At 38.3% G+C, this 26,094-nt stretch overlaps 1 protein-coding gene across 1 annotated transcript in view; it reads left to right on the top strand.

Annotated features, from left to right (window-relative positions):
- pcxb (pyruvate carboxylase b) overlaps positions 1-26,094 on the top strand; it is a 156,269-nt gene that overhangs the window by 125,360 nt on the left and 4,815 nt on the right. Inside the window, exons 14-19 of the mRNA XM_079459290.1 lie at positions 31-187; positions 2,344-2,584; positions 2,883-3,132; positions 7,598-7,842; positions 15,986-16,165; positions 25,746-25,994. Coding sequence (XP_079315416.1) covers positions 31-187; positions 2,344-2,584; positions 2,883-3,132; positions 7,598-7,842; positions 15,986-16,165; positions 25,746-25,994 — 1,322 coding nt within the window. The remainder of the gene's footprint in view (positions 1-30; positions 188-2,343; positions 2,585-2,882; positions 3,133-7,597; positions 7,843-15,985; positions 16,166-25,745; positions 25,995-26,094) is intronic.

Raw genomic sequence — 26,094 nt, 5'->3', positions numbered from 1 at the left:
GACCTTTAATATCTCACTTTCTCCCCTAAGGAGCTACATTTGATGTAGCAATGCGTTTTCTCTGGGAGTGTCCGTGGAAGAGACTGCAGGAGCTCAGAGCTCTAATACCCAACGTCCCCTTTCAGATGCTTCTACGTGGAGCTAATGCTGTGGGATACACTAACTACCCCGATAATGCTGTGTTCAAGTGAGATTACACTACACAAACACTTTTTTATCAGGCTGGGGATTTCACATTGACTTTTTAAATGAATTTTATATAGAGTTAGCGATTTAGCCCATCTCAAACAAATATCTTTGCATGTAAGACTTGAAAAAGCCTTGTACTAAAGGTATGTATTTTAAAAAGTAATGTTTAATAATTGTAGCTGGTCCTCACAATGATAATTTTAGATTTAAAATATGTCTTAATAGGCTAAATCCAAACTTATACACACTCAAAAGAATAGTGTATGAATTGAGAGTTCTTATATTGTATCTGGGGTTGAAAACAACTGGAAGGCTCAGTGTTTTGCATTATATTTTGTATTATCATTTTAATGTTGAAAATAAATTGCATTTATTGCTGCTAACTTATACTCTTAATAATATTCTGCTTCATGTGTGTCAACTACTGTGTCAGCACGCAGGTAATTATTGTAACCTTTTTTTTCCACATTTAACGTTTTAAGTATTTTATTCTGTAAGTGAGGCTTGCTCGCAATATACCAGTAGCATGTGTTATTAGTGTTTTTTATTATTTTTGCTCAATTTTTTTTATTGTATTTTTTTTTATTGTAATTATTGTAACCTTTTTTTCCACATTTAAAGTTTTAAGTATTTTACTTAAGCATGTGTTATTAGTGGTTTTTATTATTTTTACTCAATCTTTTTTTTTAGCCAAGTAGTGCCCTAAAAACCAGCCAACCTAGTTATACAGGTGTAGCATCCACTAAAATACCTTAAAGAAAAAGTTCAACCAAAAATAACAATGCTGTCATCATTTACTCACCCAGAAGTTGTTCCAAACCTATAAAAATATTTTGTTGTGCTAGAAATATATTTGGGAGAATGTTTGTAACCAAACAGGTCTGGGGCACTATTGGCTACCATAATAAGAAGAAAAACCACTACCAGAGCAGTCAATGGTGTCCCAATACTGATTGGTTTCCAACATTCTTCAAAATATATTCTTTGTGTTCAACAGAAACAAATACATTTCTATAGCTTTGGAACAGCTTAAGGGTGTGTAAATGATGACAATCTTTGTCTGAACCATTTCTTTAGCAGAAATGGTTCACAAAACCATAGCATTACATCACTCACATTTTCCTCAGTAAATCTAGTTTTATCTTGTAGTTCCATAGTCCAATTTCGTTTTTTGACTGTAAGAAAGACCATAAAATGTTGAAAAGAAGTGTGTTAAAGCAAAATCAATAGCAACTTTGGCTGAAATTGAATGCACATTGATATAAATGTATTTCTTTATTCTCCTTAAATTGCACCATATTGCGCCCGATTCACGGCATTGTCACCGCCTGCCGTGAGTTTGCATCTATATGCATCTTTGCATTGACTTTGTATGTAATTTACTTGGGCAAAGCGCTTAATTCGCATTTGGTGTGAACCCAGTGTAAGGGGTCGATCAGACAGAATGTGTTTTTCTGCTGTTAGACCCGCCTCTTTTCAATTGTTTTCAGATGGCATGGAGCATTTTGCGCGCTGCATATGCCCACCTGCTGCGCTTCACATTTTTGGTGGAGCGCTCTGAGGTTCTGAAGTTGAATAAAATAAAAATCTGAGCAGAAAAGCGCTTGACGTCATGCATTGTCCGATCGAATGAAAGCAGAGGCAGACATTTCAATGTGGTGATGGCACTTCACAGTTGCTTGAAATGTACGGAGACTATAGTAATGAAGGAGAAACTTGTGTTGGCTGACACGGGTTAACCGAGCAAGGTCAGAGCAAGCGTTCTATGCTTGTACCTTTTTTACTTTTCTGATAATATGACAGTTATCAACAACTAGAGCGCTCACGCTATAATCCTTGACTGACAGGCTCGACTGTTTCGGTGGTTACCTAGCAACATAAAAAAAGAGTCAACCAAAAGAGTAGTGCGGCGCGCTTCATGAAAAGCGTGTTCTGTCTGATTCGACCCCTTATTCGGTTTATGTACTCTTTACGCTTTTAGTGTTTGTCATCTTGAACCTGTAGAACATTCTTCTGTAGAACAGAAAGGGTGAATCTTTTGAAGCACGTTGAATGGAGACTGAGGCTTTCTTCTAAATTCATTATAATTTGGGTGGACCTTCGTTTTAATTCTCAAAGCATGTCTCTATTTATCTCACTTTTCTCTCTTCCCAGATTCTGTGAGGTGGCCAAAGAGAATGGAATGGATATATTCCGTGTTTTCGACTCATTGAATTACATTCCCAACATGCTTTTGGGAATGGAAGCAGCAGGCGCAGCAGGGGGTGTGGTGGAAGCGGCCATTTCTTACACAGGAGACGTTTCTGACCCCATGAGACAGAAATATTCTCTGGACTACTATGTGGAGCTGGCCGATGAGCTGGTCAAGGCTGGAACACACATACTGGCCATTAAGGTAGATACACAAAAAGGACCTGACAAACGTACACTCACAAAGGCAGAGGTGAAGGGTTGCTGTTGTAAACACTGTTTTTAATGTCAAGACTCTAAGCATGTTATTTTCAGCTTTGTTTAGAAGTCACTGAAGGATGTAATGACTGGAGCCAATGACAGTAATGCTTGTGCTTTCACTATTATTTTGTGTTTTTCTTCCTCGTCTCCTTTTCCTTGCTGAGCGGCTGTAATGGTACAGTAATCATCATAACATGATTTTTCCACCGGTTAAAAACGTTTCTCCTGTCTTTTATCTTCAGGACATGGCTGGCCTGCTGAAGCCCGAAGCCAGCCGCTTGCTGATCGGAGCGTTGCGGGATCGTTTCCCTGACGTTCCCATCCATATCCACACTCACGACACGGCGGGCGCAGGCGTGGCTGCTATGCTGGCCTGCGCAGAAGCAGGAGCCGATATAGTAGACGTGGCGGTGGACTCGATGGCCGGCATGACCTCTCAACCGAGCATGGGCGCCGTCATAGCCTGCATGAAAGGAACAAAACTTGATACTGGTGTGTAGACTTGAAATATTAGTTTTAGTGTAACAGTATTTTAAGTAAGTTTCTAGCCTAAGAGTTAATCGTGTAGGTCAGAACATGTGTACTGTCCGTGATCCATTTAACTTCGCCAAGTTACAGTCGGTCCCATTTGATTAATGACGTTGAATTAGTCAAGTCACTAAGCTCATTAATCACGGGACACAGCAGAGGCCGCCTTCATATATCAATAAAACTGTACATTTATACAGTTGTGTGAGTGAGAGATAATTGGTGTGTTCTGAGAACCGTGTTAAACAAAAGGCTCACCGTAGCATAGTAGGAAATGTGTTGACACATGCTGGACAAGGACTAATGACGGAGAATAAAAGGAAAGAGAGAGTCTCCTCCCAGTTTAGTTTGAACTTATTTCGCCTTCCTCCACTTTATTACCACCAATGTGGAGTCAATCCTCTTCCTCTCATCCCTCGCTCTCCCCCGTACTGCTCTTCTGAGGCAGAGTGGTTAGAAAAAAAAAACCTCTATGTTAGACGTTCCACCTCTCAAGAGTCTCATCTATAGGTGTAGCCACATCATACAAAACTACCTGTCTATGCAGTGTATCTGTCTTTAAGCTAAACAGTTAAGGAAATAAGGTTCAGTAAGGGATACATAAAAGAAGAAGAAAAAATAAAGATGACATGTCGATGGGCAGTAGATAGGGTGTGGGTCGTTGCTAAGTGGTTGCTAGGGTGTTTTAAGGGCAGCGCTATTTGATTTCTTGGTGAGTGTTTACTAGCCATGACAAGATGATGGGATTCTATATGTGTCTCAGGTTCCTTCTTTAATGAAAATCTATGAGATCACCTTCTTCATCGACCGCCAGGCAAATATAAATCAAAGAAAAGTTTAATCACTTAGAGAAGTAATAGCACACATCTCATCAGCAAGCTAAGGGATTTGAGCTGTCATTCATGTCCATAGCACAGGTTCCTCTTTTTTGTTTGATTTAAAGATGCAATGCATGAAATTTAGCGGCGAGGAACTAAAGGCTCACTCCACCCCTCCCTTTCAAAGCACTACAGTGGCTGACACATAACTAAGTTGTCACATTTTCGCTTCTTTGCCGAAGGAGATAACGTATTTACGAAACGCGTAAAGTTTATTTGTTAAGTGCAGTGTTGCCAAACGTTGTCGCTAGATTTAGCATCTTATTTTTCCAAAAGCGACTAGCTACAACTCTAGCTACTTTCTGAATAAGCGTTGGCGACTAAGCAAACCATAGGCAACACTGGTTTAGGGATCCTGTTGAAACAACATGGTGAATTCAATGTAAGGGGACCTGCAGGGTATGCAGATAAAAATAGCTCATTCTAAGGTAATAAAAACATATAACGCTTCGTTGTGGAAGGAATATTATTTAGCATTTCTGTCAATAGATACTCCATAAAATACACATTGGACCTTTAATACTTGAGGCTTGTTGAATTACCTGTGAGTGTGTGTATAACATACAGGTAAGCAATGGTGTTTGTGTGTTGAGAATAAGCTACAGTTTGATTTATTCATGGGAACAGCTGTTGAGGTAATTGGTCACTGCAGACCAGTTTCACAAAGACTCCCATTCTTCTAACCTCTCTCTCTCTCTCTCTCTCTCTCTCTCTCTCTCTCTCTCTCATGTGTGTCACTTGTGCTCTCAGGTGTGTTGTGCTGGTTAATCTAGTTGCCGGTGTAGCAGGCTAGCGCAGGTAAAACATTAGCAAACTGCCTCATTGCAGCTTTAGTTGTTTGTGATTAATGTCACGCACACCTTTATTGCACCACCTTTGTTAAAGGCTATTTTACATCAGGTTTTGCATTCAGCACGACCCTCACACACCTCGTCCTCTTCTTTTGTTGTTAGTTTTTTATAGATATTTCTGTCTTTCCAGCTGCCCTGTCGTTGATTTGTGTTTTCCGGCTGAGCTCCATATTTGCTGTTTGCTTATTTCCTCATTCCTTATTCTACAGTATATTCATGCTGTCATAATGCATGTTGTCTCACAAATTCTCCTCCATTTTTTTTCCTTTGCTTTAGGCATGGAAGAAATGCAAAACATGCTGGTTTACAAAATGTATGTTAAATTGCTATAATCACCCATTTTATTCCTAGGAATTAGAAAATTTATCTGAAATCAAAAAAGTTTCATCATTACTCTCAGACTTTCTCTTTTATGTCTTTAAATGTTCATTCATGTCCTATTTTGTCTCCTCTTTCGCCTACACTCATCTGTTGCTATGTGTGTTCTTCCCTTTTCTGTCTGTATGTTTCCCCATTAGTGTGTATTTTTCCAGTCTTCGAGCCCCTTCCGCTAACACTTTCCTCTCTTGCTCCATCTGTCACTTGTTCTCTCTGTTTTTTGATTCTCAGTGGACAGACAAGTTTAGACTCACTTTCACAAGCAATCGCGTTTATCCCCACGAGAGCCTTTACATTCTGTTCTAAAAGACTCTTTGTCTTTTAAAAGATGCTCTTTATCTTATCGAAGATCTTTGTGATGTTACGCTGACTTATATTTGACGCACTTTCAACAAATTGGTTTGACCTCACAGCTCCGCGGATAAATTTAAGCTAAGCCTGCTTTGTGTGTTATCACTGCATGGGGTTTAACTCTGTTTTTAGTCAGAAAACAGAAGTGTTTTTTTTCTTCTTCTTATAAACATGTTTTAGGTGGTCTGACCGGGTAAAAGGCCCCAAACGTATTTCATTTGATGTCTAATGATGTCAGCAAGTGTGTTTGAGAGGTAAGGGTTGGGATTGGAAAATGGAAAATGGAACGGAAATCTATAACATATCCTCCTCATATAGTGAATATAGTGTGTGTGCACTACCCACCTAACTATAACTTGGGGGCAGATTCGTACCCAAAAGTGAGAAAAACCTGGCGTAACCCCACCTGTGGGGACGTCCTAATTTGTAAAAACGCTATTAAAATACTGTAGAGTAAACAAAGCTTTTTCTTTTAAGGTTAGGGTGTGGAGTAGGGCTAGGTTTTATAACATGTTGTGTGTAAAAACAATAGAAGTCCATGAAATTTGATAGATAATGTGTGTGCGTGTGTCCAAATGCATGCACCTTTTTGCACTTTTTCTGAAGGTGAGTCGTGCTGTACTGTCATTTTCTGATGCTTTGTCCTTTGGATGTGTCAGGCTGCACGGGTTCTTTCATACAAACACTCATATACACACTTTTTCATACCTCCAGGAGGATTTTAAAGGCATTTATCTTCCGTAGTGACATTGACATCCCTTAATGGACTACTACTGCAATGTCGGACTGACACAAACCCAGCCAGCAGCATTATCATGGCAGGGGGCTTATCAATAATGGCACATGACTGTATTAATACTGAACGTGTATGTGGCCCGAAGACTGGAAATATGCCTGTCGTGGCATCAGGCTTCATTAAATCAGCATTGATTACTACAGCCTGACTTAATAGAGAGCCTTTATTGACGGATTGATGGTGTGTATGGAGAAGTGTCAGATCAGGACAGCCAATGTGTCTGTCACTCAGATGTCGCCAACACAGTAGGATAGAGACGGTGCTGCTATCTGTAGCACCTATTGGGATTAGAAAGGACAGAGTAATTAATTTCACTAAATTGATACACGCAGCTCAGTCTTGCCCGTCATTAACGTATTTCTGTCTTTTCTCGCTTTTAAAGACAACTTTGGAGATGACTAAGTGACTCTAATTACACCATTCAGTCGCTGTGTCTTGTTAAACAGATTTGAAATTGTAATTTTCTTTTGAAGCGTGTGTGGTGTCAAATGAATATTAGGAAAATGAATAGTTGCAGCTATAAAATTCGCTTGGATGAAATACGTTCAAGGTCCCATTCAAATAGCTTATATAAATCACCACCATCAAATGAGTTCCATATTAATAAAATAATCTTTTTTTGTTACGTCGCAGACTACAGTTTTGCAAGGGCTTGAAATAGGATAATGTACAATCGATCTTGATTTTTCATCACTTTACATGATCTGTATTACTTACCAAATAAATAAATGAACGTGAACTACTGATTTAGTAACTATTGATTAGAGATGGGACCCTGGATTTTTTTGTGTGTTTGTTATGCTGAACACAAAAGAAGATATTTTGAAGAATGTAGGAATGCAACAGTTCTGGGGCACTTTCGACTACCATTGTAATTTGTTCTACTGTGGTAGTCAACGGTGGCCGAGAATTGTGGTTACAAGCATTCTTCCAAATATCTTTCTCTGTAATTATCCGAACAAAGAAATGATACAGATTTGAAAGATCTCTTTTCTTTTGGGTGTCCCTTTAAGGCAAATTTGTAAACTGGTGCTGAATTATATATATTATCATGTGTGGTATTAACACAGTATAGACAATCATGGTTTTTAATATCACGGTTATTCGCAATACCAGTATATTGTGACACCCCTGATACTTAACATCTGCTTCATACTATTTCATTGTGTTCACAGGAGTTTCCCTTGACAAGGTCTTTGACTACAGCGAGTATTGGGAAGTGGCTCGGGGTCTGTACGCTCCCTTCGACTGCACCGCCACTATGAAGTCTGGTAATGCAGATGTTTATGAAAATGAGATCCCAGGTGGTCAGTACACCAACCTTCACTTCCAAGCCCACAGCATGGGTCTGGGTAACAAGTTCAAGGAGGTGAAGAAAGCCTACGCTGAGGCCAACAAACTGCTGGGAGATCTCATCAAAGTAAGATCTCATTTTGATTCAGAATGCGTCACCCACTCGCTCTCTCTTTTCCTTTTCTTCTTCCCTTCTCTTTGTCCCTCTTTTCTTCTGTTCTGCATATTGAAATGTGTCCTTGGAGCATTTTCATTTTTCCTGTTTACTAATTCACGCTGCTGAAAAAATTATTTAAAGGGATAGTTCACCCAAATATTTAAATTCTATATCATCATGTACTCACCCTCAAGTTGTTTCAACCCTGTAGTTCACCTTCAAAATGAAAATTCTGTCATCATTTACACGCCCTCTTGTCAATTCAAACCTGTAGGACTTTCTTTCTTCAGCAGAACACAAAAGAAGATAACGTAACACAACAACAGCACATCCACCCATTCACTTCTATTGCTACCTGCGGGTACTCACACACATTAGTTTTCTTCAATATATCTTCTTTTTTGTTCAGCGGAAGAAAGAAAGTCAAACAGGTTTGAAATGACGGGGTGAATAAATGATGACAGAAATGTCATTTTGAAGGTTAATTACTTGAAACTATTCGAAATAATGTTTATAATCAAACAGTTCTGGGGCACTATTGACTTCTAAATGACTAAAGTAGTCAATTGTGCCACAGAACTGTGTAGTTTCTCACATTCTTTAAAGTCATCTTTTGTGATCAACAGAACTAATACAGGTTTGAAACAACTTGAGGGTGGGTGAATAATAACAGAATTGTCATTTTTGGCTGAACTATCCCTTTAAAACAGATTAAGAAAATGTGCAGGTCTTGGTTAGTTTAAGCTGGTCTAGTAGGGCAATCCTTGTTTTTTATTAGGTTTTCTTTTCTCTGTATTCTATAAGATCTTTTTACTTAAATTTTAACAGCTGCTTAAAAGTAGGGCTTGGGCGATAAATAGATACACAATTTGCGAATGGGCTCAGCCCTTCCCCCGCGCGTTTGCCATAGAGAGTTTGCAAACTGAGCATTTGCAGTAAACTTTACTAAATTTCCTAGAAGCTAGTGTTTTTGAGTCTTCCCATAGTAAATAATAAAGCGTACTACAATTACTTTTCAACTTCTTTAGTTAATACTACAAAATAATATAGTATACACAGTATAATACAGTTTACTATAGTAAATACTAAATGTTAAATGTAGACCTATGTATTTGGGAAATTTGGCTTATTTTGTAGATTTCGATTATGAACATGGCACAGCATCATGATACCGGTATTGTATTGGAAGATATGTTTATGGTACCGTGACAAGTTACAACCCTAGTTGTCGTGTGACCTCATCGCTGTGTGCATGTGTGTTAGGTGCTGCTGTCATCTTGGAAGTTAATAATGAGTGTTTTGCATTTTTAATTATTTTTTGATTAAACATTAAACATTAATGTCTGTTCAAGCAATGAGTCAAAAATGTAAATTAAAATCAAGGCTAATTTGACATCCAGTCATTCATTATACAAGTACTGAGAAGTCAAGTCTAGCTCATTTCATTGTGGAATACAGTGCTCACACACTGTTTGTGTGTAATATGTCATCTGGGTATTCAATAAAGTAAATAAGATTTACTGCAAAACAGTGAAAGTAAAGTATATATTTCCAGCATACCCAATATCACCTGCCAGTGTCGGATTGTGCATCGCCACAAACACTAAAACAGAATTAACCGATCAGCTCTAAAGGATCTGGCATCGTTTGCTTCAGCTTTCTGCTCAATGCAATCTATCACAAAGATTTCCTTTAAAGTTCCTGTTTACCTTGGGTGCATCTGCATGTGATTGTTATTCAATTCACAGTCTTTGTCCTGTCTTACTCTCATTGCATTTCTGCCTGCGCTCTTTTTACACCCCATCTCCTTTCAATTGACTTCATTGGTTGGAGGAAATAGGTTGGATGTTGAGTTTTGGTGATACAGTTGAATATTTAGAGTGTCTATGCGTGCTGCTCAGGGCTCATGCCGCGCATGCATGCAGTGTGAAACAGACATGCATCTACTCCCAATGCAAGATGAGCCCGCTTTATTAACAAAATGTGGCTTTTGAACCTTAATCAATGAATATGCGCTGTATCACATATGCAAGTCCTTTCTCATAGTAACATTGAGCGTCCTGGATATCTTGATTGACAGGAGTTTCGTCCAATCAGCAGTAGCTTTCCCATTCAAACAAAATACCTACCTTTTCCGGTTTGACTGACTTGTCGTTTTGTTTCCAGACTTGTCGATGTGGTTTCTGACTTATTTTGTTTCCAGAAATGTTGTTGTGTTTAATGATTTGATATTTTGTTTTTAGATTTGATATTGTGTTTTCAGATTGGTCATTTTATTTTGGGGTTTTGATTTAGCTTTTAGTTTCGCGATTTGTTGTTTTGTTTTGCAGTTTCCGGCCACCGTAGTATTACCATTATGAAACCATAACAAAACAAATCTTCACACAATGACATTTTCTATACATATTCAAAATATGTCTGCTGTAAGCCTATACAGTAACTATGAAGTTACATAAGAAATGTTGATAAGGAATTTGTAATAAACAGCATTACTGGTATAGAATCTTGAAGCCTGTTAAGTAGTTTGCATCGCTGAATCTTATCATTTAAATTTTTTATTGTAAACATTTGGCTTTGTTATGTCTGCCTTATACGTCTCACTACAGTCATCTCTGTAATGGGATTCACGCATGGTTTCAGTCTTCTTCAGTCTGATTGACTGACATTCTGCTTGGCCTCTGTAATTTGATTGTCTGGCATTGCGTCATTTTCTCATTTGATTTGTAACATTTTTTTACATTGACGAGCGATAGCCGCTGGTACTGCTGTTGCAGCTGCACTAAGTAACTATAGGGCAAAGAAATCACGAGAAAAACAAGTAACAAGTCGAATGCTGCCATCCAGCGTACTGAATAAATTCATTTTAGGAACCTGAGATAGATTCGGGGCTTTTGAAAAACATTGGTGGCTTGAGCCCCAAAAGTCACCACTCCGCTCCGCCCCGCCTAGGGCTGTGAAAATGACAGAGGAGAAGATTAATATTTGTTTAAGATTAAGATAAACATACAATAAACGATGTTCGTCCGCATTGTGACACTTTCAGCTGCCCCTGTATAGTAAAATGGAAAAGTGCTTTAAACTCTACATTATAAAATACATGGACACCTTGGATGCTATTGCTATTAGCATCTAGCACATAATGTTAAAGAGGTCATTTGATGGGGCTAAAACGAATATTATTGTTTGCTTTAGATGTAATACAGTGTGTATACACGATTTAAGGTTTAAAAACGCTGTATTTTCCACAAACCGTGTATGTTTGTATCTCCTCTTTGCTCCGCCTCTCTGAAACGAGCTGATATTTTACAAAGCCCAATGCTCTGAAAAGCGAGGTGTGCTATGAAGATTTGGGCGATCTTAGTCAAATCGTGTAAACACACGTCAGGTGTGTTTACAGGGGGCGTTTCAGGCAGGTCTGGGTGAGCATTCGCTTCTAGATAAAATACATCTTTCGTACCGACACTTAAATTTTTTAGCAATTTTACGTGTCTAATACATGCTGTTATGGAACAGGTAGTGAAGAACCCAAGCGCAGGCAGCGGGAATGAAGGGGTAACAGGATTTTAATAAATAATAACACAGGAAACAAAACAAAAACCCACGAGGGAGTAAAAAGCAGAGTACACAAACTGATAACTAAACACTCAACAAGACTTAACCATAAAACACTAAGACTGAAACTAAGACTGAAACAAAACACTAACACTGACTAGAATATACTTAAACGTATTTCTCAAGACCAAGGGTACTTTACGGAGCAGGAACAATATACAACGAACCAGCACAAGACAATAGACAAGAGGGCATTAAATAGGGGAACAAACACAGGATAATTACTAAGGGGCAGGTGAAGGTAATGAAACACTAATGGTAAGGCTAACGAGACAAAAGGGCGGGAAACACTGACGAGACACGAGAAAGCACATGGCATGTCAGAATCAAAACAAAGCCATGTCTTTCTCACACAAAACCTAAGGCTATGCCATGACTCCGCTGCAAGACCAAGAATAAACATGACATGATAGCGGAATCATGACACATGCATTATAACACACCAAAGACAAAGAGAAACACGTATTTCCGGCGAATCACCCCTTTAAGGCTGAATAACATTATCTTTACGCAGAGTTTTCAGCACTTAAATACCTTACAAATTTATATGAATCTGACCAGATATCAATAACACAGTTCCCGAAAAGACACGTTTGTTTTAATCTGTCTTATCATGCAGTGTGATTGATATTCATTTGAATGAACACTTAAAAACATGATTTTTTTAAACATTTTGTTACCTCATTTTGGAACCAAACTCTTCATGGGGTCGCTGCAGGTCATGACTAAACTAAAGTTTTGTATTATAGCACACATGGCATGTTTAATATATAATATATAATAAACTCGTTAATTTCCCAAAAACGAGTGCTGGTAAAGCACATTCGCTATGTTTAAATACCCACTGGAAGAGTTTTAGCACCCTGAGATTTAAGCAGAAATACGTAGGATGCGCTCCATGCATAGAGTGAAAATGGCATAGAACCTATTTTTAAGTATACATTATGTATACTGTGAAAAACACAGTATGTACAGTACAGTATGTTAATCTTCCATATGTATGGAAAACCCGAATGACCAACTTGCCACAATTTGGAATATACAAGAGTTCAAATTGCAACCAAGAAGTTAAGAATATTAAGGACATTTCAAATATAAAGTTCTACCTAAAAATATAAAAAATCTCTATATACTGCACTAGTTTTCATTCCAGATACTCCTTCTTCCTTATCCGTTGCTTTGCTGACACACACACAGCCCTAATTCAGTCTCTTTCTTGTAGGAGCTACCACTGATACGCACAAACCGTTCTCTCGAGTTCAAAGCGTTGGCTGCCATGCCGATGGCCAAACAGATGTAGCCTGTCAGTTAGCCGGAGATAACGGCACAATATCTCAGTAGAGAGTAAACACTTTCAGATCGTGTAGGTGTATGTTAGTGTGTTTGTAAGTGGGCAGGCGAGAAGAGGCAAGAAAGACATGAGATATTGCAGCAGAGCAACTGAGATGTATACAGAAGGATTACTGTATGTCAGAAACACAGTAAGAGCAAATACTGAAGGGTTTTAGGATCTGTGTGTGTGTATTTGATCCCTCTTTAATCCCATCTCATAACTTTTGCTGACAGAGGCTTGACCTCAACCAGCTTTGCGTTGTGTCTGGATACTTAACAAATCCTCATGTCAATTAACAACCTACCGATTTGTCCTAGGTTAATTCTGTAGTCTAACTGAAGACAGGATGTTCATGTTCAAGATTTTACAATAACTGAGGGTTTTGTGTCCAAGGAATTTACTGTAACTGAAGACAGGGTGTTCAGGGACTTTACAGTTACTGAAGTCATCTTCCTCATTTTTGGAATCTTTCTCCAGGAACTTGCTCTCTTTTGGTCTCGGACCGTCCTGTCCTGCCAAGCAAATTAAAATGTTAAGGTTTAAGATTTGGTTATTAAAAAAGTTTAATACTGAAATGAGATAAACAACTCTTTTAAAGAAATAGAAAATATCACAATGCTATTTCAGTTATGTACTGGTAACGGATCAGTAAACGCTTTCCAATAAGGTTGTATTTACATTTATGCATTTGGCAGACGCTTTTCTCATCCATTTTTCATCCAATGCATTATCCTATTTGTTTCTAAGTAAATGCAATCCCCTTGGATCAAACCCTCAGCTGTGGCGTTGTTAACACCATGCTCTTACCACTGAGCTACAGGAAAGCTGTATTTGTTGACAATAGTAAATTTTTCATGTTCATTTCAGCATTTGTTAACATTTTTTAAATCAAATTGTGTAACTGTTAACATGAGTTAAAGGTCCAGTTTGTGGAATTCAGTGGCATCTAGTGGTAAGGTTGTGAATTGCTACTAATGGCTCACTCCACCCCTCACCCCTATCTTTCGAACCAGACAAATATTTTGTCACGTTTTCACTTCTTTGATGAAGGAGATAATGTATTTACGAACCAGTCTGTAGGGTGTTTTGTCCATTAAGTGCTACTATAGAAACAACATGGCAAATTCATGCAAGTGGACCTGAGGTGTATGTAAATAGAAATAGAAAGGTTGTAAAACATAATGCTTCATTATGTACTGTAAGTCTTTATATACCTTAAATAGTTACGTGTTTTATATTCCATTGCTGTCAATGGATCCTCCAAAATATTGCACAATGGACCTTTAATGCATAGTCAATTTACATGAACAACTGTATTGGCGTTAAACAACATTAACAATGAATAATATAATTTTTCAGCGTCTATTACTCTTTGTTAGTTCATGTTAGCAAATTCATTTGCTGATAGTTCCATATACACCCTTATTTAATGTGAAGTGTTACCAAAAAACCAAAGGCTGTAGAAATGAAGGACTTGAAAGGGATTGTTTTAAAGATTGTTAATACATTGGTAAGCTTTGTTAAACATTGCCAGTTTTTCAAAGATATGAGCAGAACTTCATCTCCCGTAAGCCTTCGTGTCTTGACTTGAGATGGCAGAATGAAAAGCCTCTTGAAGGATCTTTCACGCTTAATTTAGTGTAATCACAATTCATTTTTCAGACAGATAAGTATCCAAATTGCAGAGAGCAATTTCCCTGTGAACACCATTCAGTGTCTGAGGTGACTGAACCTCCGCTGATGTTGGCCTGTAGACTATTTTACACATGTTAGATTTTGAGCATTTTAACATTGTACAAATTGCATGTATGCAAGCTTTTCATGTCAAGGTTTATAATGTTGACATTTGTTCGTAAAAAAGGAGCGGATAAGAGGTTTTACAGTTTGTCATATGCGAGTTGAAGTTTCTCCTCTGTGTCACAGACTCTACGGTGCCAGCCGCTCTCGAGTCACTCAGGATCTTGAGAACTACTGCTTAATCCACACTCTCACAAAGCCACATGTGTCCTTGTGGCTTGTAGTTAAATGAGGATTTTAACCTTGTGTAACCTTTGCCTAGGGCTCTACTACAAAACGCAATACTGAATGTCACGGTAATACATCCTCACTCGTTTTTTTTACCCCATCCCCAACTTCTAATGCTGGAGTGGTTGCAGGTTTTAAAGTTCTATGGTGTTGGTCCAAGAGCAAAGATGGACTGCTTGTTATTTTAATACTAATACCAACTTTTTGTTTGTTTTTGTCTTTCTGCCTGGAAAGCTGCTTAGAAACAATTAAACATTGTAAAAAGCACTATATAAATACAACTGAATTGAATGGTTTAGGACATGAACAGTATCAACACCATGATTCTTTGAAGAACTTTGAAGCGTATTGTAAATAACACGGTGTACTGTATGTGGTAATCTTTCTCTATTGTACATAACCAAGTTCCATGATATTACCATCTGATTTTTTTTTTTTTTCATTTTAAAATGACAAGTCTATATATTGTAAAGCTGAACAGTCGACAGCAGTTTTAAAGTATGTGGTATATTTGTCAGAGTGCTAAACTATTTATATGAAAGAAAAATGGCGTGACATTTAACATTTTATTTCTCTCCTCACTCTTGTTTTTTTCCCAGGAGTCTTTCTCTCAAATCGCACACAATCCTGACCGCTCTCTCATTTACAGTTCTATATCTTCCTGATATATAATTCTTTCTCTCCATCCTGAGCTGTAACTTTCTCTTTAGCCCCACTGGTGACATGGTGCTAGGCTGCTAGTTCAGGGGTTTGAAATGTATGGACTGATAAAATGTTTAGCTTGAATGCATTTCTCTTTCAAGTCGCTTTGCATAAAAGCATCTGAAAAAGCATAAATATAAATGAATCACTAATTCACAAATCCACTTATTATTGAGCGAGTCTGAATTACCTTTAAAGGAAGATTAAAATAGATTTTTAAGGACATGTTTTCATTTCTGGTCATTTGGTGTTCACAATTTAAAAAATAGATGTACAAATCCACTCGTTCCACCATTTCTTGGACTATTTTTGTCTCTCTATTTGTAGGATCTTTGCTGTTATTCAGAAGAATGATAATCTCTGCCCATCATTTCAATGTCAGGGTGATCTCTTCTGGAAATAAATAGTGTTTTCCGTGTCTCTCTCACATTATTTGTGCAGGTGACTCCCTCATCTAAGATTGCGGGTGATCTGGCTCAGTTCATGGTGCAGAATAATCTTTCCCGGGCTGAGGTTGAGGAGAGGGCAGATGAGCTCTCATTCCCGCTATCGGTTGTGGAGTTCCTGCAAGGACATATCGGAATACCATACGGAGGCTTTCCTGAGCCATTTAGGTCAAAGGTGAGATCACACACGCTGCTAAAACAAACTCTTTGGTTTTCTGTCAATTTCTCTTTAGTTTGCCTAAATGATACTTTCTAGGTCATTCTGATTATGCAGAACATTTGGACCTTTTAAAAATGAATGTCTGTGTTGTAAAGTTGGGAGGTATTTCTGTCAAGAAGAATAGGCCCTTTTCACATGACGTCAAGCATCTTCTGTTCTGCCGTGAAGCAGTGTATCGTTACTTCCGCTAGCGCCTCAAAATGGAGTTTACCAAGTCCCTTGCACAGCTGTAATAAATACGGCTAGATGACAAGTCACTAACAACAAGATCAAAAGATAGATTAAGGATACAAATTGCGTTAGCAAAGGTGTAAGGATAAGTCCTCGAATAAGTGTTCCGTCAGTCAATAACGTCATGAAATATTAACATGCCTGAGACTAAACACAATAATAATCTTACCGATGTCGTATTTTCAGTCACTACACTGCTTTGCGAAAAGGTGAAAGTTGAATGACGTCATTGGGAAAAGGGCCTATACCAGAAGTGGACATTGTTTTTAAGGCAGGGGAGAAAATAATGTTCCAAGGGAAAAATATGTTGTTTAAAGCATTTATAAAGAAATGCTCTGTTTATATGTGATTTTGTGATAAATACATTTACTAATTTGATTTCCATCTTTACGTTTATTCTTTATTCATAAGATATAGATGCCGACTTGTATTTTAGACTTAACAATGAACCTAAAACGATTCACCAGTAACTTTCTGAAAAAAACAAGTCTTTTTCATTACATGTAGCAAATACTTTAATCTAAAGCCACAAAAAGAGGAGACATATTTTCTGTTTCTGTTAAAAGAAAGCTTTTGTTTATGAATAACCCTTTTGAATAATCCACAGACTGTGTAAAAGAGAAAATGCCAAAGAGCGAGAGTGAGAGACAGTTGAGATAGAGGGAATCCCTCTGTGTGCATCCATCACAAAGTTTGTGTATATATGCCATAGAGGAAGAGAGAGAACATGAGAGAGAGAGTTTGAGACAAAAGCTTTATATATTAGTAAAATTGTCACTTTTCCTAGTGCTTTTTTTGGGAAAAAGAGTTCACGCAGCGTTAAATCCACCATAGTATACACACACACAAAACCTCTAGTCATGAGGTCACAGCTTTATTTTAAAACAGTTGTTACCGAGGACAGACATTCTGCGGTTGCAGTTGAAGACAACATTTTTCTTTGATTTCCTTTTCTCTGGCGCTCGCACACAGACAGACAAACTCTTTTGAAGTGCTCTGAAGTCCAAAAATGAAAGATCAAACGCTGTTTGTCAGCATTGGCAGTATTTCCATGTGAGAGAGCTCAACATGTGCCCACAGAATAACAGACAGACAGAGAGCAGAGAAGCTGAAACAAAGACATGGAACGAGGCAGACATTACAATTTAATATAATGACTTGAATATTGTGTCTTGGTGGGAATAGAAATATTATAAAGGTCTATGATGTATTTTAGTGAAATGTCATGGCTCTGAATGTGTGAGTGACTGATTAAATTGCCTTTTCTCGCACAGCGCTGCAAAGTCACACATGCTCATGTTTTTGCTTTACAGTCCCTGTGAAAAGAAGTTGTGATCGTTTTTACTTCCGTATTTCGACGCATTTCTGAGTGAAATTGAATTTACATGGCATTCGACTTTCTGTGCGATTTGATTGGATGTATAAAAACAGCCATTGCATTTTTTTATGAAACTGACAGCAGACTGACAGTTGAAGGGGAGCTAACGGATGCTCTGCCCAAGCCGTCTAACATACGTTATTTAACATGGATAGTCATTACAGGAAGTGCATTTATTTAAGTGCAAGATTATGAGGGTACATGAATTTTTAAAAGAGAATTACCCACAATGATAAACTATTTACAATAAACGCTGCTATATTTGTTTATTTCACTGAGACTTTAAATTGACGGTAGTCAAGACCAAAATATGACTTACATTCTTCTATGGCATCGCTGAAAAAGCTATTGAAGCACCTTTTTCATGATTGAATAGAATGACCAAAATACAGTGACACAACAAGAGACCGTAGAAACCATTGAAAAACAGATGTTTGTCAAGTTTGTTGCATTGCATCGCACCAATTCCAGTGGAGACAGAATTTGTATACTGTATATAATGGGTTCTATAGTCTTTTGTCGCATCACAGCGCTTGAGTGTGATGTAGACAGGGTGTTTAACAAACTGTCACACCAACTGTTTTCTTTTGAAAATCATTCATTTCTAAACTTGCCCCCCTACCATTTTATTGTTTTATCGGTGCAGGTAACGTCGTATTTTTATTATACACCAAGAATGCTCACTCTGACACTTCTCTTAATATTACATTGTAAAATATCCTCAGGGTGCTGTTGTTGTTCTGTCACTTCTTTTGACTAATTATGCATACAGGCACAAATACGCTCCCAAACACGCTACCCTGAGGGGAGAACCTAAAATGTGATGCAGCGGTGCCGAGTTTTTAAGAGCTTCGTGCTACGCTGTCTAACTTGGGTTTAAAATAAGCTTTTTCATTTACCAGCAAATGTGTCAACTTGAATTTCCCTTGTTTTTTTCTGCTGCCTTAGTTTAAAAGTGTGCATTTGGCAACTCTAAGTGACTTACATTGCATTGAAAATTATGCATTTTATGCAATGCACTTTTCATGATATTTCGGAACACACCAGTCATTTTGCGTTCATTAATAGTCTTGTTCATGTAACCCAGATATGGATAGATTATGCACAAAAAAGCTATACTCTTACCATTATATAATATATATTGCGAAATTATTTACATTAAATCTGTGCAGATTTGATTTACATGAACTTCCCCAGATATTTATTTTCATGCTTCAGCCATCTTATCAGCCGCATTTGAAGGACTTGTATAGTTACAGAATATAGTTAATTAAAACGTGCACAACTGGCCGTTGAGTTGACACCATTACCCACCATGGTGGATTCTCACACTTGCATTTAACGGATTAGCGGGTGTTAATTTCAAACCCTGACCCCAAAGCAATGTGTGTGGGTGTCGAGAGAGAGAGCGAGAAAGAGAGAGAGTATGTCTATGCAGGGTCATAGCTAATGGTGTGATAGAATAGAAAGAGATAAAGGAATACAGATTAAAGAACTGTAACCACACGTATTGCTGATAAATATCAAATTTAGCAATACTGGTGTGATGCGTTTCAGAGCTTGTGAATTGCATTTTAAACAGGAAAATCGGTGCAGAACAGGACAGCCCCATTCACACATGATTTCAGACCCACAGTAACTCTCTATGCCACTGTGTCTCTATCTGTGCCAATCAGCTCGTCTAGATAAACTCAGATAGGCAGACGTGTTGCGTTACACACCACTGGGCAAACACTGATAAGAGTGGCAAATCTGCTCCCACAGTCCACACACGTATACACACAGAGACGCCCACAAACAGATCGAGTCGGAAGGAAAAATGACCGCTGTCTTATTGATATGATCAAAACATGTCATGCATCATCAGGTCACTTAAACACGCACCCTCATCTCATTCGAAACATTTAAAGGATGAATTTTGTCAGTGAGTGTGTTAACATGCACAAAATAAATGGATATCTATCAAAAATCAGCTTAATAAGAAACCGGTTTTCACGTGTTTGCATGCATGGTAATAAACCAGCTACGCGGAAAACTTCGTTTACATGGAAGTTTGAGACTTGCCGGGTTTCCCGCATAGGGTGACGTCATCGTCGATAGTCTGTTTCGTAATTAAAAATGCAGCGGTAAGAAGCTGTATTTTTATATCTCTTCTCGTGTCGGCAGTACCTGCATATGCAACAAACATTTTGACGTTTCTACATCAACTGCATGATTCGAGAGCGGACTATTATTATACGTTATTTTACTATCACTTCTGTTTGGGACTTTTACTACTGCTCTTCTTTTTACATGCCCACATAAACAAACCTGAGAGAAAACCGGTAAAGGCATTTACATGCAGCGTGAAATCGGTGTAATGGGGGAAAAATCCACCTCTGCCGATCAGTTTTTGCTTAAGCCGTTTATGACCTTTCCCCGATAAAAGAAAACCGTTTTACGCGTTTACATGACCTTACATATGTCAGCTTATTAAGTATTATCGGCGTTAGACTGTGCATGTAAACGCTCTCACTGATATCGATAAGATGCTGCTCAAAGGTACAAACCTGTGGTCTCGGCTTACGTTTGGTTCTTGTGACATTAGCAGACGCTTTAATTCAACATCGCTGCAGTCTCAATCCTAAGGGCAATTAAACACTCTATCTTTAGAAAGCCCTTCAACAGCACGCACACGTACACGCATATTCCTGGCTTAGAAATGGCCTCAAAAGCTGTCAAATTAATGAAGAGTGACTGAATGAAGCGTGGAGCATCTTTGAACCGGAGCCACCGTGACTAATAGAATTGGGGAGGCTTCTTTTGTGTGTCATGCCTCGCCAAGGGAAAAGCCTCTAAAGCCTTTCCTGGTGATCCTCGCGGTGCTCCTCCTTACACTAATCAGCATGTTTTATGTATTATTTCAAATGCATTAGCCGGATGTGCTAATAACCGCCTCTTCCGGAGCCGAGGCGCTCCGGAGGTTTTGTGGGGAGGGCGTGTCATGTTGAGTTTGAGGGCCGTGGAGAAGTCTGGAGAGCGTTTGAGGTACACGCTGATGCTGTGAGCGGCTCGCAAGTCACGATCGTATTCCCTATCAGGGCTCTTCAGCTGCTTTCTGTTGGGGTATGAATTATCCAGTGGAAACCGAGAAGGCGTGGCCAAAGTTTTTGAGTACTTGTGAGATCCAAACACTTTTTTTGCTTGTGTTGTGCAGATGGTCAGTGGTGAACTAAAATCTCACTTGACTTCTTGCTTTGCCAAGCCAGTTTATAATTTTTTTTTATTTAGCAGATGCTTTTATACGCTGTGAGTACCGTGGACTAAAGTTAAAGTTAGCAAAATCGTTGGATATAGGTGATGAGTATTGAGTGAAATGTCCGTCAGAATGTAAAGATGAGAAACCTTTTGGACTTCTCTCAAGTGGAGTTCTTCATCAGTCTGGTTTCATTACACTCATCTGAAGACTTGATGAAGAACGATTGATTGATGGATGGAGTGAGACAAGAGTTCGGAGGTGATGTGAAAATAGCAGCATGCTGCTTCTCATCTCCTTTAACTCTCAGAGCGTCTCAAAGCATTACTGTCACTGCCTTCATTCTCTGTTATAACAACCTCCACAAAAAACCTCACCAGTTTGACAGCAGTGTTAGAGTAAAGCTCTGATGTTTTTAAAACAGAATATTTATATCAAGTATTGTGTTGGCTTTTCGAGAAACGCTGTGATATTCTATACTGGCATCCTGTATGCTTTATAGCATAATCAAATGTCCACTTTCTCCTTATGAAGTATTGGAAGTTTAATGAACCAGTTCAGAAAAAACTTATAGACATTTGTGCATGGTGTTTAAAGTCTATTTCGTGCAGCACCTTCAAAAGTCCAGTGTAGGAAATTTAGTGGCATGTAGCGGTGAGGTTGCGAATTGCAACCAATGGCACACTCCGCCACTCGCCGAACGAGATAACGTATTCACGAATTATCTGTACAGCTTGTAGAACTACTGTAAAAACAACATGGTGAATTCCATGCAAGGTACCCACAGTGTATGTAGATAGAAATAGCTCATTCTTAAGTAATAAAAACATAACTCTTCATTATGTAAGGTCTTTTTTACACCTCCAAAGACTGTATGTGTGTATATTATACTGCATTTCTGTCAATAGATCCTCCAAAAGATCTTTAAGATCCTAGTTTGTAGTGTAGCTTATTTTTTCAATAGGTTACTGTGACTTCACTGTAGCTGTACTACATTCAATGACAAGCTAGAAGATTGACAAGTTAAAAGGTTTAAATGAACTCACCTCAACACTGTTCTAGGTATTCCCTCTGTGCTCAAAAGATTACGGTGGTACAAAGAGTTAGTCCAACAAGGATACACATCCACCCACACCTCACACATGTAAATACATTAACGTGGCTATTTATGATCAAACACATACCGTGTTAAGACACTCACAGTTGGAATAATTACACGGCGCACTCGGAGGTAGAACCACAGGAAGATGCGTGCAGGTCACAGAGCAAAAACGACACGTTGTTTTATAACTGCATTGGTTTCTATTACAGTCCAGCGCTTTGTAGTCTTCTCTCCTGTGAGTCCTACATGGAGAGCAATGGACCATCACACCTGACGAATTCGATTTGAGCCAGAGAAATTAGTGTCTTTGTAAGCTAAAGTCCATGAGAACGCTTTCAGAAAGATGGAGAGGAGGAAAACTCCTGGTGGGTTTTTAGGGACGTAATTAAATGTGAGCTCTTTATTTCAGTTACAATGGAAATTTCGAGGGATAAATGTTCTTTAAAGTAGAAGGAGGTACGGGATGATACATTTAGATTGCTTATTAATTGATGTGCAGAAGTGAAGTTACAGTTCCAAAAAGAACTTGATTATTTTAGGAATAAATTGAATTATGAGTACTCTTGATAAGTCACTTAATGTCATTTAGAATTGAACTAATTTAATTGGATCTGTTCTCATTTATTAATAGCACCACCGGGCAATTGGAATTGGCCTTCTTTCAATTAATGAGTTGAATTTGGATTTGGCAACGCCCCACAAGATTTGAAAATCTTGTGGGGCGTGGCCAAATCAAAATTCAATACTATAGAGGTGTTTTATTATTTTGGAAAAAATATACAGCTGCAGAAAAAAAAATAGAGACCTTTAAAAATTTTCATTCAATCTGTGTTTCTCGATGTATTATCACCCTGTTGAATTGCAAAATCAAGCCTCAGGAGTGACATAAACACGCATGAAAACTGTTATCACATGAACTAGTACAAATATTACTGTTGTATTGCTTGAAAGTGAATATGAACTTGTTTTCTTTGCCGTATTTGAGGTCTGAAAAAATACAGATCCTCTTTTCTGTTATCTTGACCAGTTTTTCCAGTTTTCATATTCTGCAAATAATTGCAAACAGAAGCAATATTTTGGATTGAAATTTGGGAGAAATATTGTTAGTAGTTCACACTGAAACTAAATAATAACTTTATCTTAACACATACCTATAAATAGAAAAATTCACAAACAAAAAAATGTGAGGATTTTTTTTACAGTGATTAATGGTCACAACAACTAAAATCCACCCTGTAATATTTCCATAAACCTTTTTGATCCCAGCTTTTATTGATCTTTCTGTAAGGATAGTTCAACTCGTGAAATCACCCCGAGCGATATTTTCGACCGGGCTATAACAGAACAGAATGACAAACAGCCTAAATACACAGAGTTGGATGGGGACAGATGACACACAGAGCAAATCTCATCTCCTTCCGGTCTCTGTCAACAACGTCAAATATTCCCCTGTGTGAGAAACAAAAGCTCTCCTAGCAACTAAAGTAACTTCTATTTTTTTGAGTTATCAAATTATATAACATCTGAGAAGATTTCATAACTTTTCGTCCGTGTCGCCACAAACCCCCTGATAATCCACTGTCTGTTTTTGAAATGTTACAGCAGACGTGTCTTTCAATACAGAGAGTCTTAGAAAGCTCTCGCCGTGTCTTATGTGCAGGAGCACGGTTGCTTTTGTGAAATATTTATGCAAATGACAGAGGAGGTATGGAAGGGGCTAAGGTTTAACTTATTATAACATAAATGCAGCTCAAGAAGCTTTAGGCGGTAGCTTTGTAGTATTTCTCCCTCTTTTACACCGCTTTGCTTACCTCTTTTTCAGAGGTTGTGTACTTTAAATTTTCATACAAGCACAATATGTTAATTCTGCATAGCGTGTTGGACTTGAAAATGAGATTTGCTTGACCTTTCACAGACTTCAATGTAATAGTCGTGGAGGATCTTGATATACACAGCCTGTACAGGGATTACTGAAACCCTTTATGTAAAAGATGATCTTTATATGCAGCTGACTTTAAGAATGGTTCTGCTGCTATCGTTTTTCTATCTGAATTTGATAATACAAACAACGTCTCGGTTCTGAGTTATTAAAATAGCTATGTATGACTCATCAGCTTCACAGGAAAGCATGTGGGGGAGAATGAATAAATGCCCCTGTGGAATCTCAAGGGACGGATGGATGAGAAATTAAGAGGGATTAAAAGAAAGAGGCGCACGTGCTAGCCAAATAAGCGTGCATGCAAAAATGCTCAGATGGGCTACCTGAGTCACAAACCTATAGGACACATTAAACAAAAGAGAGCCCATATGGCCCGATGTTATGACTCAAGCTGCTATTAAGTGACAATTTATTCCAAAGGTAGGTGGGTTAGGACTGCAGGCGGCCACTTCAACTCAGAATTTTATGTGAATAACAAAATGGGCTGCTGAGCTTGTTTTGAACTCGTGTGTTTTGGGTTTTTCGCTTTCTTACACTGTCTGTTCTCTTTGCCCCACACTAGCCGCAAGGCTGTTTCTCAGCGCTAGTCCAAGGACCCATTTTCAATACATTCTCACTGCTGTGAGATGAAAACAGTGTCACTCGGCTGTTGTTGCCTTTCCCGTAATGAATTGAGTCATTTTAATGGCATATTGATGGTGTAGTCTATCTTTTTCAATTGACCTATTTGTCATCGTGTTTGTGCTTTTGTTCATTAACAGCAACTCTGACGGCACTAATGATCTATTTAGGATGTTTCAGCTGGCAAAGTCTGACAGTAGCCAGAGGACAAAGACGGGCGAGATGGTGGATGTTGTTACTGTTGATTCATTTGCTTGGGTTTTACACGCCGTCGCGGTGGTGTTTCATTAAGAGTCTGTGGAGAAAATCCTGTAGTAACAGAGAGATGTGACCCATGACCTCATGATCATCCCTCAGCTTTTTATTCATGAGCTGTCCACGATTGAAGGTTATGAGAAGGCTGTTTCAGATGAGACATTGTCTTCTGTCAGTCATCAGTTAAAGCTCTGTTCGGACGGGACTGGTTTTTCCCTGCAGAGTTTTGGTAATTCGTGTTTCACAGTCGTTTTGATTCCATTTACTATCAGCATTTAATCTGTGATATTTACATGTTATTTTTTCTTAATGCTTTTGCTTATTTTGACCTTTGTCGTACGCTGAAACATTGCAAAACATATCATGGGCTTTGATCTTTCTCCCGATTTCTGGATTAAATAAATGACAAAATCAATATGAACGTTCTCATGACTTTCCTCCATGTACATCATATTAAGGGAATATCTCGTATCTATGTATTTGCGTAGTTTATAACGTTTAATGGGTTTTGTGATATACACATTCAGTGCATAGAGTTTCATAACGTTCTCCAACTCGAAGTGTTTAGTGACTTTGCACCTCTTCTTCAGTCATTATTAAAAGCTAATGATCTAAATCCTGTCCATTAAATGCAAATTAACAACAATAATTTGAAATAGCACAGAATAAACTGATTTGTTCATCAATCCAAGTTTTTTAAAGGTTTTTAACAGAGAGAAAGTTCAGACCATATTAAAGATTTTTAATGTTTAACGTGTTTGATGTTTCTCAAAGGTGCTCAAGTCGCTACCTCGCATCGAAGGACGTCCAGGGGCTTCACTTCCACCAATGGACTTCAAGGCTCTCGCATCTGGCCTGCGAACCGCACACGGTAATGACATCACCCCTGAAGACGTGATGTCAGCAGCCATGTACCCTAAAGTCTTTCAAGAGTTTAAAGAGTTCACATCAAACTATGGGCCCGTGGACTGCCTCAATACTCGCCTGTTTCTGGAAGGCCCTAAAATCGCAGAGGAGTTTCAGGTGGGTCCCTGTTAAAGCTACCTATGGACACTCTGCAGAGCTTCAACCATTTACCCATTACTTTAATGATGTATCTCTTTTTTATTTTATTTTCATTTTG

The sequence above is a fragment of the Barbatula barbatula genome (genome assembly GCF_947034865.1).
Source record: "Barbatula barbatula genome assembly, chromosome: 1".
Lineage (NCBI taxonomy): Eukaryota > Metazoa > Chordata > Actinopteri > Cypriniformes > Nemacheilidae > Barbatula > Barbatula barbatula.
Note: the sequence above shows the minus strand (reverse complement) of the source record. Positions and strands in the feature narration are given on the sequence as shown.